The following is a 19,564-nucleotide window of genomic DNA, read 5'->3' as shown; positions in this document are numbered from 1 at the left end:
GGCTGTTACCTCCACCCATGGCTCCCTAGGGGCGGGCTGTCTTTCTATCGCAGCAAATGCTTGTCAGATATATGAGATAAGGGTACCGTAGTCAGTATCATTGTATTATATTTTATCTTCATAATCATAGAAATCGATATGGAAATTTATCTATCAAATCAGTGTAGATTTCATATTCAAGTAATTTGTGATTTAAAAAGTATAATATATATACAGAATTACATATTTCCATATTCATCCCGAGATAAATGTGAAAATAATTCTTTGTAATGGTCCCCAATGTATTCCTCAACATATCTCAGTAATGTTTTATATCCAAAGTCTGGCCAGGTGTAAGTTTACACACCTGAGATATCTGATTAGGTAAGCCTATTGTAGGAGTATATGTTAATAGCTCGGAGAGACAAATTTCTGGCTACCAGGTGAATAGGTCACAAGTTTGCGGTTTCTGTGTGTAAATATTAGATCTTCAAAGTCCCATACAGAGTCTACAGTTTATATATGACTCAATCTGTTTTATGTGTGTAATTCCTCTTGCTTTCAGGAATTCAAAATCTATTCAAATATAAATTATGTGATTCATTTTCTTTTAGTTTTAATCTTGGTGCAGGAATAAACATTAAGGTCTATTTACTTTGTGACTTACGTCAGCCAGGCTTTTAATATTAAGGTGTCTCAGGCTAGAACCAGGCCAGATCTGTGGTTTAGACAGACCCTTTGGTACATCTGATAATCCACTCACCTCCTTCAATACTGTAGGGTCTTATACATGATATGACTACCATAGGTTCAATATATGTTAACAAGAGATAATAGGTTTCAAATACATGTTTACTGGTCAATGGTTCTAAATGTTTAATCACTATTTCATCTCAGGTATGCATGTTGCCATGGTTTCCCCAGTTTGTCTTCTCAATATGTTCCATGGATTCCTCAATATATCTTCCCAAAGACTTATCATGGTTTCTTAATATAACTGACCAGGTATATTGCCATGGTTTGCCTAATTTGGCTTCTCATGATGTTTTGGATTCCTCATTATGTCTTCCCAAGTTGTTGCCATAGTTTCTCCAGTTTATCTTCTCAATATGTTCCTCAATTCCTCAATGTATCTTCCCAAGATGTTGTCATTACATCCCATTATGACTTCCCTAGTTGCTGCCATACTTTCCAAGATTCCAGAGAAATTTGTCCATTTCCAATACCTTAATTGTTATAGATTCCTCTGGGAGTTCAGCAGGACCCAATGGCTGCCCGTAAGGTCTTCTACCATAATCCATTCTATATTGTCCTTTAATATATGACTTAATGCCTTTCAACAGGATCATATTATCTATAGCTATTTTACCCTAAATGAATAGGAACCAGTGGTTCCCTATGGCATATTGTTATTACTAATTACCTCCATCCATGGCTCCCTAAGGTTTTACTTTAGTTACCTCTACCCATGGCTCCCCAAGGTGTTACTTTAGTTACCTCCACCCATGGCTCCCCAAGGTGTTACTTTAGTTACTTCCACCCATGGCTCCCCAAGGTGTTACTTTAGTTACCTCCACCCATGGCTCCCCAAGGTGTTACTTTAGTTACCTCCACCCATGGCTCCCCAAGGTGTTACTTTAGTTACTTCCACCCATGACTCCCCAAGGTGTTACTTTAGTTATCTCCACCCATGGCTCCCCAAGGTGTTACTTTAGTTACCTCCACCCATGGCTCCCCAAGGTGTTACTTTAGTTACCTCCACCCATGGCTCCCCAAGGTGTTACTTTAGTTACCTCTACCCATGGCTCCCCAAGGTGTTACTTTAGTTACCTCTACCCATGGCTCCCCAAGGTGTTACTTTAGTTACCTCCACCCATGGTTCCCCAAGGTGTTACTTTAGTTACCTCCACCCATGGCTCCCCAAGATGTTACTATCGTTTCCTCCAATTCTGAAGGACTTACAGCTTCTGAGGGTGTTCAGCATAGTTTACCTAGTTAAAATTGATTTATTATGAAATAAAACGAGAATTAAATAGCACAAGAGATGAGTAAGGACATGATACAATGTATTGTGACTGACCTGTGAAATATCTTGATAATCTGATTTGTATGTAGAATTTTTTGTAGATTAAGGTGACGTCAATACCTGGGGTTTGAAATGGTATGGTCTTTCTATTTATCAAATTTCAATTGCTGGTGAATATAGATATAGAGTATGTGAATATTTATGTCTATCCTTTAGTCGTCATCAAACAAGAGTGATGAAACCCAAATAAGGTCATTATAATTATAATAGCCAGTGATATAATAAAAGAGGTCAGTGATTTCTGTGATATAAACAACAAGTATTATGTTGCATTTTTCATTTATTACCCATCTATTCCCCCAGAACCAACAGAACAGATAATTTCCATTACATAGACGTCATTTACTACAGTACAACAGGCATGTTGTGTTAAACATTTATATTCTACTTCTGTCTGCTGCTTACTCCTGTCCCTTACATGTGAGGGATGTAACTTAATTTGATAATATAGCCATTTTGTCACCATTATGGGCTGTCCATGCAAATGAAGGGGATGTTGTGGGAATCTTTCAGACTGTTTGCAACAAAGTTGTGATATGTGGTTTCATTTGATACCATTATAGTTCCTCTGCCTATACATGGTACAGATTCGTATTAGCATCATGTGAGATTTGATGTTATCTTCATTTGGATACCACAAAGTCAGGGTACATGTCTAGTATGCATGGGGTACTTCACATAAACTTCCTCAATAAAACATGTAGGTCAAATATCAGCAGTATACACAATAACAATGAAAAACAGATTTAATTGTTCTCCATGAGTACAGTATAGTCATGAATTGGTATGATAATCATCTCAAGAATGTCCAATAAGTAGACAACTATTCACTCTTGGCATCCTCCTCTGAAATGTAATATTTAGTCATTTAATTTTTAGTAATTTAGTAACAGAATTTTTTGGGTCTGTATCTACCAAAATCTTACCATGACACTCTAGTACGAGGACTTAATCTGTTGTCTAGCGATTAAGTTGGCTAATATAATGTAAAATTTACCCCCACTACGCCTTACACATGTACTTTGTAATTTGGTCATCCAATAGTACATTGTACACTGGTATGTGATTTAATGTCAAAATACTCGCTGTACTTGTTTTAATTTAGATGACTATGGGAGTTAGTTTTGTCATTTCTTTAATATGTAAAAAGCAATTATTGAATTGACTATTGATGTGTAAGACATTTCTTATAAATGTTGATCATTATCATTGAGGAACCATTAATTAACTTGACATGTAATGTGTAGAGGTTCAAGGTCGGCTGAAGTGATGAAAGTGACCCAGAATTGATAGAACAGTAAAGCTATTGTACCTGAGACATGTGATACAACTAATTAATCTTTGTTGTGGTAAAACAATTAAGGGAGCCTGATACCTGGGACTGATCACCACTGACATTTACAAGCTGATAAATGCTATGAGGGAGTCATTGAGATTCTGTCAATGTAAAATGAAGGTTCATCATCTGTAGACGATGTGACAGACAACATCACACACTTCTGCAGTTCTACGTCACTCTGAACAGGATTTATACCATCTCACGAACCTGATGCCTGACCTGTGTAATAAATTCTTTGATAATTAGTGGACCAGCTTATGTAATAGTTCATTTCACCACTATCTAGTCATCATTTTTATACACCTCCCGTCCCGACCACCACCTCTGGGATATAGTTTAGAAGGCCATGTAGTGTTACCATATCCCAATCTCTGGCTTTGATATAATAATCTTGCAGGAACATTAATGCCTTAAAGACATGTTCTACCTTTTTAATTTTGCTTTTATAAGGTTGAAATAGTTCTGAAATACTAATGTATATGTTTAGTGTGGAATGTTCTGGATGATGTGTTCAACCATTACCGGTATGTAAGAAACCACATTAGAATTTGCTTCATTTAAAGCCTTTGGAGTTATTATCAGATTTAGATTGTTATAAAGAGCAAAAACAGATGCATTTTTTTTCTGGTAATATGTACACAGACGACACATTGTGACATAATATACCTGTCACTCAATTCAACCACACATTTCAACATGAATGTTTACAAACGTGATCTCAAAGTAAATACTCCTTGCACATGGTGATCATTCAACACTGCAGCTAATAACAGTCTGCTCTCCTACACACACAATATTATGTGTATTACCCTACTGACCCTGTATATATGTACACCATGGTGGTATATATCCTGTATGGGGCCTGAAGACCTGTGACCTAAATAAATGTCCACTGCAGATGGCATGTCTCTTTTAAAAATTACCATACATGTATAAAAATAAAATGGACAAATACTTGTGTGTTTATGGGTATAAACTTTTGAAAATAATTTTGAAAACTGAATCATGGTCATCACGATACCTTAAGCATCTGATGTTTGAATAACATGTGCTAGTTTTCTGTTATGGCCACCTCATGGTTCTATGTTTGAATATTTTACAGAGTTGTATCATGCTGAAGAATAAAGATGATGAGCTTTATCAAAACTTATCTCCATGACTGAAAATGAATCAAATACCTTTCACCATATAAAAAAGACAGGAGATATGATAAACCCTGTCCACGACCCAGAAGACAGGTTTCTCCTATATCAATCACAGTGGGTAGCTGTAAAATGAGATCTCTATATCTTAGGAAAGGACAGATATCAGCGTGTTATCAATCTAAGTTTTACCTGAGTTACGATATTCAGTGAAGCAAGCCAATATTAGATTTCTATATTGACAGCTTCACAATTAATTTCTAATGGTATTGTAATATTCATACATGATGGCATATTTGTTACTAATATAGACGTCCGATCACTATATTTTTTATTACCAAAAGCTCTCCTCCTCTTGGTTTGTGAGTTTGAATCCCATGTGGGGCAGTTGCCAGGTACTGATTCGACCGCTAGTCTGTGCTTTTTCTGTGGCTACTCCGGTTTTGCTCCATTTATAAACCTGCTTCGTCCTTATATGACCCTGGCTATTAATATGACATTTAAAACTAATCAAATCAAAGCAAACTATGATTGTTTATTACGCCTGATACTTTATACTTCTTTATAATTATTATTGTTTGCAGGCTAGACCAGGTATTGTTCTCAAACTACATCAAGTAAGTAACAGTGAAAGTACAAATTAAGTACTGGATTCAAACAAACAAAAGGTTGTACAATACATACTACTGTACTGGAAATAGACTCCAGATTGAAACTATTTAGTCTATAAGGTGTTTTGTACTTAAAACTTATTATGTAATTGAGTTGAAAGGTTGAAGGGGGAGTGGTCCCTGGCATGTCATTTGATTGACAGTAAACTTTTATCATCTTCACACATTAATGTGACAATAACAGACCTATAAAATTGTATAATTAGGATTCGGTGCCCTTTCCCAATTTATTATCTAACAATACCTGCACGATCTATTGTACAGATTGCAAACACTGCATTTTAAATTGCTGACAATCAAAAGAGCCTAGATGAAATGATTTATGGTGATTTTAAGAATTATATAGATCACGATGAAGGTAAGATATGGAGCTCGAGGCTGCACATGTCAGCTATAACACCAGAGTGATTTACTACTACAGCAGACAATTTAGTATTACGTTCATGCTATACCCTGTCAATGTTATAGTTGTCATGCTTGCGATGATTGGTATTCCTAATTACAGGAGATGTGATCAGTGCACTAAGGTCAAGGTCACTATGTCAAAGTTTTCATTTGAAAAATGTTGTCTTGTCTGCAACAGTGCTAAAGTGATTAACTGTTCTGAGACATGGCGCCAGTAATAGCATTTATCAATCTAGTAAATCGTTCTGGTGGACATATCAAACATTCATCATAGCATACAGAATTCATTCTGGATGTAGCATTGCTATAACTTACTCCAGTACCCTTCTGATGTCTTACAATATTGTCTGATTTTTCCTTTCTTGTAAAGATGCAGCATCTCCTATAATCTGTCAAAATCAAACAAACCCAGAAGTTTGTACCTCTGATTGCTATGATTCAATAAAACAAACTACTGGGGCTGGCAATAAGCCCATGTCTGATGGGATGACAAACGTTGTCCTAGAACTCGTCCAAATTATAGTCATGTTAGAGGTTCCTATGGTTTTATTCTAGGGCAGATGTAACATCATTATTTTGGCCGCAATGTTGAACAAAATGAAGTTAATGTAACAAGCAATTTTGTCCACAGTGTATATACTTATATGGCATGCTGAGGTAAGAGTTTTGCCAAGTAGGCATCAACTTGTAGGTGTATATACCAGGTATTTCTTTGGTGTAGATGGAAACTGACCTGATATGAACTTTAAAGCTAAAACCTTACATAATGCAATCAATACTAAATCAGGGAAATTAAAGATGGGTCACAACAGAGACTTGTATAGGGCAGATATTGAATCAGGATAGAGGGAGATATAAATAGGTATTCAAATTAGAAGCCTATAGATATTCTTTATACTGTATTAGATATTGTCACTCTGTCGTTAGATTAAATTAGTAGTAATCAATCAGCTGTGGATTTTTATCATTCAATAATTAAGTTAACTAAGGTTATCTTGTGAACCAAATTCAGGACATCATACATCCATGTATCAGTTACTATGATTTGTTCACATTTAAATCTTAAGTCCTTTGCCCTTTTGAACTCATATATGCGTAAACTTATATTGCAATGTATGAAACCCCTGCTTACTTATGTCTGTCAACTTGATAATCTTATGTTTTCTGTTGAGTTTATCTATCAGTGACTCCTTATACTTGGGTAGTAAAAGCAAGACAGTGAAATTCACCTAAAGTAAAGGTTTAAAGATTAAGGAATGAATATTCAACTCCAGCATGTAGTTGAAACTTTCTACCAGCATTTATGTCACAGATTCACCTAAGGTAGCTACATATACTTTATTATTAGGTATTGTTATTTATTAATTTCTTACTAAGTGTTGCAATCTGAATTGTAGAATTGTCTTGTTGGAAATAGGGATATATCAGTAAGGAAAATATCAAAGCTATGGAATTTTGTTTAATTCAAAGGAAAAATGAAGTTGAAATTAGACCAAGAAATGTGAAAAGAAACGAGTCACCAACATATAGTGAATATTGAGGGAGGGTAAAGTTGTGTCAAAATGTTTAATTGCTACTGGTACTCAAAGAGGTTAATGTACTGGATACATGTTTAATTAAGTATTAAATGAACATTTAAACATATTTTACAAAACAATATGCAGGAGATATATACAGAGGACATACGATGGAGTAGGCACACCTGTGTATATCATCGTGTCTGACTAGTACCAGGAATATATTGATACCGTTCTGGCTATTGAAGCTATATTATTATAGACGATAATGAAATAAATCACTGTATTATGATGTTCTGGTGCAAATAGTCCAAGCTTGACCCTATAAATGACAGATACTACTGACGAGCATGCTGTCAGGCTGTACAGGTAGGGGACAAACAGGTAGCCATCAGGTAAATGATGGATGATAGTATATAATATCTACACAGCGCTAGGTGTGTAGGTGGCAAGCTGAGTGACAGCGAGAGAGGCGGATACAGGAGCAGGATAATCGGATCTCACAATACATATACGTTTATACCATCGTATAATGTGACAGTTCTCAGATTTCCAACAACATCACTGATATTGGTGTAGGAGTGATACGAGGAACTGTTAGAATGTCAATAATGGGTGAACACTGACCTGCTCCCATCATTGATAGACAAATACTGCAGGAGAACTGATGGACAAACACAGCAGGAGAACTGTTTCAAGATATGGAATCATGTGTGGACCTTTTTGAAATATTTTGTATGTAAGGATAAATTTTCTGTGATTTCCACTGCACTTAAACTGTGATCAATAGAAACATTACTGAAATATTTATTGGGATGCCATCTGTATATTATCAGAATCTGTCGAACACTATGACTTCAGAACTGGTGTCATGTGGTCCTTCGGAATCTAAATACCAGGTTCATGGTAGCTTCGTCTTGGTACCAATGGATACTAACAATAATTTACCGGAAGCAAGCTCAGACTTTACAAAGGTAATATACGTCTGTGGTAGTTCTCTTTTCTAAGCTGGTTTATAATTAGCTAGGATAAAAGATGATTCTCTCATCCTCAGACAAATTGCATCAAATCACGATTATCAATCTGCATGAGCAGAGTTTAACCCAAATGTATATATATATATATATCCTTCAGTAAATTACCATATATGTCAGTACAGCAATGTTTACATTACTTATGTTAATGTTTGATACATGTACCTTTGTAAACTCCCATTCAATTTGAATCTATACCACATGACAACCCAGACGTATAAAGGTAGATGTAGGACAGAGTTGGCGTCTAAAAGGCAGACGTTTGATCAAAGAAATGTTTCACCTTTCAAATCTTTGTCTACTAATTATATTTTTTACAAGAATTAAGTTAAGAGTTCAGTGGTAATTTTATTCCTGTTCAGCAACAGATTAAGTGTTTATATTCTATCCTGTTTGTTCTCTAGAAAACAAATATTACAATAAGGAAACAAAAGATATGACAGGTAAACCACCTGTTGTTAGATCTTCCAACTGTGACTTCCCTGTTACAATTAGTTATAGCTTACAGGTATAGGTTCTCGATAGCTGACAAATAAAGACATTGATGGCCTCCAGTACTTATTTCAGAAACTTCTAAACAAGTGATCATATCAAAGGTATAACAGTGACCTAGTACTGAGGATTTATTATTGTTATATGAGGAGTATTTTTCTAGGTATTCTGTTACACAAACATGATAGTTTACTGCCCCCATAAACTCTACAGCATGATAGACAAATGTCAAATTTGGCTGATGTATTATTGTTTTTAAAGCCGATTTATACTTCCTGTTCTAGATGTCTTTTAGCTTTCATGTCAAAATAAACGTAATTTAGGTTTTTCCTGCTATATCTTATAGACTTTCACTTCAAAGTTAATTAATTGTCGTATGAATTTCATTAAAGCATAAAAATTAATATATATATGAATGAGAAAAATACAAATTACCTCCCCCCAAATAAATGTGTTGATTTAATAACCTCATTTGCATAAAATAGGACATAATGAGACAAACGAGGGACAAGTGAAGGTCGCGGGGGTAGAGCGGTGCGGGGGAGTGACCTGTGTGAGGGCACAGGTCTTTATAGCACACTAACCGACAAAAACAATAGCCTTTCCATTGTAATGACCAGGAAATATGCCGCAGGATATCGCGGGGACAAAAAACAATACAACGTATTCACATAAAGGGGTAAAAACGTAGGTGAAACGTTGATGTGTGTTAGGAATGATCAATCAAGGAGATGTCAGCTATTTGTTGAAGCTTTACATAAAGACATAAAGTGCTCGTTTGATTTACACATGCTAGAGACTTTATATCATAACAGTCCGATTCAGTGGGTTTTATTATTGGAAAACCAAATTGCTATCAATTTGACTTCAATTACAAGTTTTATATTTGTTATTGAAATGTCACATTTAAATATATGGTGAATATGTTTAAAGGTCGTTTTTTAATTATTTTGAATGGAAATGTATCAAAGCTATTAAAAAAGTTACCAGTACATACTATAATACTGTTAACCTTATCTGATAACGTTTATATATTGTATCAGTATTGGATTTCTTATTGAAGATGGAACACTCTGATTATGATGATTTCTATTTCATCAACAATGGTTGGATTAGTCCTATTAACAGCCAGGGTCATATGCTGTATATTGTATGCTAATTTCACTGTAACGATATGTCACTTAAACATTTGATATTTGAACATTGACATGTAACTTGATGAATTAGCTCCCCAAAAGAATATGTCGGTCTATAAGAGAGCTGAAATCTTGGGATCATATATTCCTGGTTTTGAATAAAGCACCTTCAATCACCGCCATGTTCAGTGACTTCGGGTTTTGTCCGATTTCAAATCATATTACATGACTGAAGTTCGACAAGCCCTGCACGTGGTGAGCCAGGTAATTAGCGTAAGCGTACATGTGTTTGTTTACGTTTTCCTTCTGGCTAATATGAGCAAATCATGCTGGTATATGTCCACAGAATGAGTATTTGAAACATCCAATTCATACATTGCCGTGAAATATTGTGTGTATCAAATATTGTAATGTGCAAGCATTATTTTCTTTGTAGATCCAGTCTGCTTAGGTCAACCTCATATTTTGTTTATGAAAAATTGTTGACATTTTCTCTAGGTTTCACTACTGTTGTGTTACTTCGAGATTGTTGCGATGATGTTCGGAAGAGATCAGAATCTTTCGAGCCTATTTTTCATGTGTACAAGTTTACAGATTTTTTATTTTTATGATTAAAAATACTTCCGGTGCTGCAACTTTATAAAAAGTGGTAAAATTAGAAAGTTTAAAACTGAGACAGATGGAGAAAAATATGTAAAACACTTAAACAGTTTTCACTATGACAAAAAGAGCGAAAGTTATAGACCATACAACTTTAAGGGCAAGTTTAAATAGTGGAGGAAAGCAGGAGTATCCAGAGAAAACCACCAACAAGCGGTCAGTACCTGGCAACTGCCCCATATGGGATTCAAATTTGTGACCCAGAGGTGGAGGGCTTGTGGTGAAATGTCAGGACATCTTCACTACTGCATGGGCCACCGCGGCCCTGTGGTCAACAATAAACCAAAAAACAAAGCCACCTTTGTGTCAGTATAACACCCCAAGGCTTTGTGGTTTGTCAGCCAAATAATATGTCATATATATGTTCTAATTACCTGGTTTCATTTTCCTCCAGTCGCCCCCGCCTTTAATTAAATTTTCTTTGTTAGTTTAATAACAATGTTATTTATCGGCTATTCATTGTGATAAAGTATATTCCCTCCAGCAAAGATGTCATGTTGATATTAATATCTTAATACCTCAAGCTTTATACTAACAAACATCAACAGCTGTTTATAGATGAAAAGCTTCTGTTTGTACAACTTGGCAATTTATCTTCACCAAATTGATGTTACAAACTTTCTACAATCATTGCTTCCTTATTGGTCGCCATGCAATAACCAACACTTTATTGGTAGATCTTGATCTAAATATTGAATTGTTTTATGATTATGATCAGTATAATGACAGCAAGCTGTCCGTGATGTAGCATGGAAGATGTTTGGTATTATGGTGATCAGAGTCTTGATAAGTTTCTCAAAGTTGTAGTTTCTAGTGAGACCAGAGGAAAATTGCTTATGAACCCATAACTGTCATTTGCTGACAGGACTTTAATGGTTATTAGACCACACAAGATTATGGTTTAAGTGTTATTACGTACCACATGTCCTCAATGTGACATTGATTGTCTTTGGTTATTTTTTACTTGATATCAATGCACACCTGACCATTTTGTACCTGTGATACTGATGATCTAATGATTTCATGTATCATAAAAACAAATTCTTTGATGTAGGAAGTATTGCTAATCATTGGATTATGTTTAACATGGATTGCTATAGTGGATGATGTTTGAGAATGTTAGGTTATCATGCAGTAATGCAGAAGATTGTCCCTGGTAGTGGGTGATGTTTGCCCATAGTGGGCCACGTTTAACAGGGTCCCCCAAAGTGGGTGATATTTGATACCGATGGTGTTTGTTGTTGATGGGTGATCACCTGACTTTGACACTCTCTAAATTTGTCTGTACATGGCAGTGATAGTGATAGTCTACTGACTATCTGCCCCTCAGGCTACCACGGTAATTACACTCTAATGATTTGATGATGGTTGTTATAACCAAGTAACCTTTCTTACATATAGGCCTAATTATAGTTGACTTATGGACGTCACACGATCATGTCGCCTAACTACAGAAATAACTCGTCACCATGCACACTGATGTTGTGTTCTACCACAACTGTCGTCAAACATATACCACCTCCGAGATAGTGTAGCAGCACATGTATCAGTATTGTTACTATAGGCCCTCACCTAACTAAATAATCTGTATTGGTACACATTACTATAAAGGTCGTGGAGCTATAGTCTTTTTTTGTAATGAACAAGAAATTGAAGAGTAAAAATGGTAGGTAAAATTCAGTGAGTTCATAAATTTAGCACAAAATATGTAAACTCTTGATTTAGGATCTTAAAATGAAACAGAGATACTATAGTATAAGTTTTATTTTTAAATATATCAAGATGTTGTCAGCTTTCTCTATCTTGTATATATAAAGGTAAGAAATTCCACCAAAGACTTACCATATGGTCAGTTACAGCATGAAAGGTTTGTATGGATAGATAGACTTCAGTATTAACAGTGACTCAAAATGTATGTACACATCATAAACTTTCCGTCTACATTGATAAAACTAAATATTTTTATATCAATATTTATTTGTCTTTACAGCAAAGTTCCTGGCGAAAGATTCGAAACATAGTCCACTGGTCACCGTTTATACAGCAGTTCAAAAAGCATCGGTATCCATGGATACAGTTAGCAGGACATCAAGGTATGACATAAGTTTAGGACTTCCAATTTAATTGTTGGATGATAGTATCATTCTTTGAAATCTTATCAAGTTTATAGTTATCTATTACAGTAAAACCTACGTTAGCAACCACTTCTGTATGTAGCAACCATCTGCTTGATAAAACTGCTTTTTTGGAGTCCAAAATGAACTATTTCAACATAATTTAATTCATGTTTTAAAGACCATCTTACTATAAAAGATCACTTTGTTATGTTCCTAAACTTATATATTAAATTATGAGTGATCAGATAGTGTGGTGATACAAAACTTTTTTCATAACGACAAGTCAAAGTTCCTACTCTGGTAAGAGACAAGGCAGTCACCTTCACCAATAATAACTCAACTAAATATACCTAAATTATCTGCATCACCAATACATGCATACTGTATTTAATTATAACATATATGTAGATATACTTGGTGATACTTGTATGATTGTGCGTGGGAAGGGAAACACTTGTTTACTTAAATCTAGATGATAAAAAATATATGATTTATGTAGTACATGTCAGAGAAAGAAAAAAACCATACATAGTGTTGATAATAAAATGAGAGTGTGGGAGTATAACTGTCCATGGAGGGTAAAAACAATATAGCTGATCAATCAACACATAATAGGGTCAGGAACACAGGTGTATTGTCTGTAATAGGTTCTGATTAGTGACTGGTTTTACACAGGCAATTTCCAAGCTGGTGAACCAGGAGGTGTTTTAAAGAAGTTTGATCCACATGAAGAAAAGGCCCTGGTGAAGTTGATGAAGGATGTGCTGCGACCATATGTACCGGAGTACAGGGGGCATGTGTTGAAAAATAATGACAGTATCCTTTTTATCTGGACAATGACTGGACAGCGTACTGACCACAAAATACAGCGGTCATTCAGAGGAACGCTTCTGTCCATAGTTGTTACACAATGTAAATCTTTTATAAGATATTATGGTTAGTGACATGCTATTTTAAACTATAGGATGTGTATTGACCCTTGTCTATTTTTAAGTTTCCTACAGGAAATGATCCTTCAAAATGAATGTTAGAGCAGACAAATACTTTCCCGTGGAAGATTGGGGAAAAACAGAGTCCAGAACAGTAACCTTTGTCTGGTTAATGTACCAGTCACGATAAAATATTTCCTTCCGAAACCTACTCTGAATGATAAATTATTCCCAAAGTAACTACGGATGCAGTGCCTCATCACTGTTTATGTTATTTCAGTTAGTCGTTAAGATGGTGATGTCTCCTGATTTCTGCTATCATATTGTCTATTTTCAATTAATAAAAACAATGCAATAATTAAAGTTCATAATAGTCAGTTCTATTTTTCTCCTTAGTCTTTTGAATTATCTATTCAAGGTCACCACGGAAAAGAACATTTGTTTACGAGACAGGGTTTTGACTCCTGAATAGTTTTTCTCTCATCACTCTTAATCTTTGATTCCAAAGTTTCATGTCCTTTTGTACTAAACTGTAGAATATCATACCTAGATTATCATTGGCCTTAATCTTATATTAGAATACAACCAAATGCAGGATTTATTGTGCGAGTTTGATGCTCCATGTGTCATGGACATCAAGATGGGTACACGGACATACTTGGAGGAAGAATTAGAGAAAGCCAGGGAAAAACCAAAATTACGCAAGGTGAGAACTTTGTTTCCTTTCTTGTCTTTACCACGCTCAAATCATCCTCATTCCTCTGCTTTCTATTTCTTCCACCTGTCTATCTGTCCATAATTGGTTTTCAAAGATTTTTTCTTAAAGACTGTTTTTGAAATTCCATATATTATGTAAATTTTCTATGTAATCCAAGGATACAGTCACTAAAAACTTCTCAGTGCTTTCTCAATGGGAGAGGGGGTCTCTTTCTGAAGCTTAATGTCAGTTATTTAAAATTTGAAATATGAATCTTTTTGCGAAGTTTACTGAAACTGATATATGAAATCTGACTTGGTGTTACAGGATATGTACCAAAAGATGATGGAGGTCGACCCGTCGGCTCCCACGGAGGAGGAGCACGCCCAACAAGCCGTCATCAAACCTCGCTACATGCAGTGGAGGGACGAGATGAGCTCCTCTGTCAATCTTGGCTTCCGTATCGAGGGTATCATGGTAAGCTTTGTCCTGTAAACATTATATATTTTAATATCGTAATCATCTAATATGTATGAAAAATAATCCAAAAAATTATAGGGAGACACAACTGAAATTGTGTTCAAATTTTTTTTGTTTTTTTGTAACAAATTAATTTTATCAATCTGAAATATTTTATTAATAGTTATTTGCTGATGTATCTTTTCTGTGAAGTATTCTGATTTAAAGTACCAGTATGCTTTTTCTGAGGAATTTTAGTAACAATATAGCTAAAAAGATTCTAAATACAGCAGTAGTCATTAAACAAAATGTGACAAAAGACAACGATTTGGAGGACAATTGCAAATTATGTCATAAAAATGAATGTATTTCTATTAAACAGAAAATAAATGGAGGCTCCAGTAAAAATTTCAAGAAGACGAGAAATCGTGAGGAAGTGAAAGAAGCGTTGAAATCCTTTACTGGAGATAACCAGGAGATTTTGGTGAGTGTGCTAAGGAATTGGAAACATTTTTGAATGGAATATTTTATTTTTCCTGTTGTACATATATCACTTAATGAATCTTCTTAAATCGCATTCATTGGATGTTTTATTTTTAACACAAATGATGTTAATTATTCATGTGTTTAAATGGTTTTGGGGAAAAAAACTTACTGGTACTTTAACCTTGTTTTTTAATTTCCAGTCCAAATATATACGACGGTTAAAAGCAATCCGAGCTACTCAAGAAACATCAGAATTCTTCCGTTTACACGAGGTACATATTTCTTTATTCTGTACTAAGGGAGACAACTTGATTGAGAAGAAAATTTGATATAAAGTTTTTATAAAAAAATCAGAATAAAATGTTGAGAATTGTTTTTGAAATAAGACTGCCATTCTTTATTTATTTATTCTTTTCTAATATTGTGAGACTTTGATCTTAGCAAAAAATTTCTAAGATAGTAAAAAATACCATTAATTAAATGTATGTGTATGTATTTGTTTAGGTCCATTACAATTTTTATAAAGATTTGTGTTAAAGAAACTTTTACCAGAAATAAGTGTCTTAGGTAACGGTATTTTAAATAGACCTTTGAAGTTGCATCTCTATGATTATTTTCAACTATTTGATAACTGCTATATACTCATGCTGACGGACTTCTATATTTCAGATCATTGGCAGCTCGTTATTATTTGTGCATGATAAATCAGAAAAGGCGAGTGCCTGGATGATAGACTTTGGTAAAACAATGCCACTCCCATCTGGTGTGAGTATAGATCACAGATCACGATGGGTGGAGGGTAACCACGAGGACGGCTACACCACCGGGCTAGATAACCTTCTCTCTATACTGATGGAGCTCGCCAGCAACACAGACAATGCAGATATAAAGGAGTCGGAGTGATCCGTGACAGGAATCGTTGATCTACACAATCCTTATAGACTCATACGACATCTGAATCCTTCCTACAGCAATTCTTAAAGTAGTGACATTGGGTTACCTGAAGCTGTAGTAAGATTCCGATAATGATCATTGACATCTTGTCCCATCTTCCGATTAAGGGTTTTGATACTCATCTAATACGCTACCGATACATTAAGAAAGATCTAGGATATATCATTATCAAAGGTCTTCATATTACACTCAAAAGGATATGACAGAAAGCAGCAAGAAATTATAAATTAGGATACTGTTTGACATCCCAGGAAGATCATAAGATGAGGATTTTACAGACTGTATACCAAGATTGATTCAGAAGGAATGTGTTTCTATGGACCAAAATATACTTGTACTATGTACAGAAACAGCATTCCTGACTCTTATGGAGTCTCTTAATGTTACTTAATTACTGTGCAATTTGACTGAGAGAGCTTCACCGTGATGTCTTCTGCTTCTTGAACCCGGTAATCTATTATGACTTTATAAATTTTACTGGTAAAAGCTTCTTTTGTATATGAGTGATTGGAGCAGAAAAAATTATCTCCAAACATTATCGTGTTAGTTGCACTTTATTCTTGCCTGAAACTGAAAGTTTCTTTAAATGCCATGGATACTTGTGCTTTCATACATTTTTGGTGGTGATTTCCACAAGGGGATTTTCTGCTGATTTATATCTAAGGTATATAACTATAATTATTTGCTGTGTTTGTTAAAGAGACTGTTAATTATTTGAGTTACCATTATCATGTAAAATGTGTAGTACTATGTCCGATAAACCATGTATACAGTATATCACAGTCACATTCCAATGAGATGGTAGTTATGTCCCTTAGTGCTGTAGTCACTGCAAATAGTTTGTCCCAAAACATGTTAGAGTTATCTCCCCTAAGTATTCTATGTGCATATGGTTAGGCAATGAATTGCTTACAGTAATGCACATTTGTATTGCTCCATGTTTGTTTTATTTTATTTTTTTTTTATTTAAGAAGGAATCTGAACTCATTTAACAAATGCTTCATTTTGTTTTAAAAAAGATACCCAGGTAAAAAAGTAGGCAGCTACCTGTAATACATTTTTAGAGGAGGTTAATTTCTCTCTGCCTAAAGTATCTTACAGCAAATTGGCAGACTGGATGATATGCCAGTTTGTTATTCCTTTCCCAATAAATACAGGCTTTATTAAACACATAAAATTACAAAATTACCAGTAGTTTATTTTCATGATAGAGTGAATCTCATATTTTCTACTTTCCAAAATATTTCATACTTTTTTTAATATCCATACTATTCTCCATTGAAAGACGACTTTTGGAATTTTTTTCTTGTATTTAACTTAGATACATTTTCTCAACTATTTGTCCTAACTATATTTCTTCACAACATAATTTTGTATTTTCAATTTCCTCATGAAGAAATTATATTATTGATCTGTAATTTTCATTGTTCATCTTAAACTCTTTTACAATACTTTTGACATTTCCTTTCAAATTACAATGAAATGGTTGAATTATCTTTATTCTCTTATTTAATTTAGATCTCTGCATATTTACAAATCTACATTCCTGTAGTTTAAAATCATGTTTTCAAAAGTTAATGCTTAAGGGGTTGTAGAGCCAGCACTTCAAACTACTGTACATCATGAATAATATGAATGTTGAATGAAGTTATTTATTTCTTTAAATGAAAAAAGTTAATTAAGTTGTATATTTTAGTCATGATTTACATAGGTTGACCTGAAACCTGTACTTCTAACTGTGTAATTTGTTATAAAATGGTACCAGGTACTTAGGTATAATGTTTGTAAAATCTAAGAATTCTCACATCGAAGAAATAGCACTATTTGCCTTATTGGTTAACATCTTGATCTTATTTTGTAAATGAATTGTTGCCAGAATACCTCCATGTAAGAATTTATACTGAAGATGAAACAACAAATAAAGCATATATTCTCAAAGAATACATGAATGAAAAGCTAACTTTTAGATTAGATACATGACGCACAAGTATTTTTATTTCTAATTCTATTGTTTAAGTTTATATCTCTGTATATATATAATTTATTATAAAGTACTGTTTATAAAAGTCAACACTTTCTCATTATTCACATCTAAATGTCTCGTTTATATTGACTTCTACCGATACTCATGGTCATTCCAAATCTGTAGATGTACAATTTACTTGTGTATTCATTCCAGGTTTGTAGATATGTACAATTTACCTGTGTATTCATTCCAGGTTTGTAGATATGTACAATTTACTTGTGTATTCATTCCAGGTTTGTAGATATGTACAATTTACCTGTGTATTCATTCAAAGGTTTGTAGATATGTACAATTTACCTGTGTATTCATTCCAGGTTTGTAGATATGTACAATTTACCTGTGTATTCATTCCAGGTTTGTAGATATGTACAATTTACCTGTGTTTTGTTTCCATTAAGTTTGTACCTGTTGACTGACAGGATACGGTATCTCTAACTATCAACAACAGTTGTTACAGTCTTTGTATGTATTTTTACTGTCTACAAAGGCTTGTAAAATATTTTTTGTGAATATAAACAAAGAAAACTTTTCCAATTGTTTTTTTCAGTAAATTGAGAAATGAAACATAATCAAGGTGTTGTTTTTCTTTTTAATCAATATAATTATGACACATATCATTACTTGGAAGATTTTAAGTATTTGAAATTCTTGCACATGTGCTACTTCATGTGCAATTTTCTATTTACATTTGAATCAGATTGTATACATGCACAAACATATTTTGTTTTAAATAATGTTGGTCTCGTCATTACCAAGAAACAAAATGAACAAGTACCTCCTGTCGGCACCAATCAAACGTCAATTTTGTAAGAAACAACAGAACTAAAACCAGTATCATACTTTATGGATGCAGCTAGTTAAAGTGAATAGTCGGGCAAAGAAAACCAGTCTAAATGCGTTCATTGGCCTTCCAAAAGTTCTCACATATTAATACGACGGTCAAGTTCTGCTTAGTTTCCCAGTTCTGACCATTAAAGTACAGAAAAGTTGAAAGCATTGAAAGCGAGGCTGCGTGGAAATGTAACCACGGACATAGTGAGCCGGGAGGACGTTTTAGAATTTCCATACTTTAAATTAATTTCTTCGTACGCAGACAGATTTTGACGAGAGATTTTATTTTTCCATTTCATAAGAAATTATACTGGATACATTCACACCATTTTACCGACTTTAACCATCCTTGCCCGACTGTTCACTTTAAATGCAAAGGAAATAAAATGCAATTCATCATTTGATAGGATAGATATATTGATTTCAACAAAATTCCAACATTTATTTCTAGTGTAGGGGGTTTATTGCCTGTACAATACAGTAAGTAAGAATATACAGAGCATAACAAGAATGTGGATATATGTCAAAGTTTAATGGCAGAACTAAACGCAACTCTTGATGTAGAAATATGGGTCAGACCTGCCCGAGTTTTTTGGAGATCGGA

At 34.3% G+C, this 19,564-nt stretch overlaps 1 protein-coding gene across 1 annotated transcript in view; it reads left to right on the top strand.

Annotated features, from left to right (window-relative positions):
• Window positions 1-18,698, top strand: part of LOC138318918 (uncharacterized) — a 28,794-nt gene extending 10,096 nt beyond the window's left edge. Inside the window, exons 2-8 of the mRNA XM_069261732.1 lie at window positions 12,452-12,554; window positions 13,254-13,394; window positions 14,086-14,213; window positions 14,532-14,681; window positions 15,046-15,147; window positions 15,350-15,421; window positions 15,819-18,698. Coding sequence (XP_069117833.1) covers window positions 12,452-12,554; window positions 13,254-13,394; window positions 14,086-14,213; window positions 14,532-14,681; window positions 15,046-15,147; window positions 15,350-15,421; window positions 15,819-16,052 — 930 coding nt within the window. The 3' untranslated portion in view covers window positions 16,053-18,698. The remainder of the gene's footprint in view (window positions 1-12,451; window positions 12,555-13,253; window positions 13,395-14,085; window positions 14,214-14,531; window positions 14,682-15,045; window positions 15,148-15,349; window positions 15,422-15,818) is intronic.
• Window positions 18,699-19,564: the final 866 nt, after the last annotated feature.

The sequence above is a fragment of the Argopecten irradians genome, chromosome 3 (assembly GCF_041381155.1).
Source record: "Argopecten irradians isolate NY chromosome 3, Ai_NY, whole genome shotgun sequence".
Taxonomy (NCBI): Eukaryota; Metazoa; Mollusca; class Bivalvia; order Pectinida; family Pectinidae; genus Argopecten; species Argopecten irradians.
This window is presented reverse-complemented; position numbering and strand designations above follow the sequence as displayed.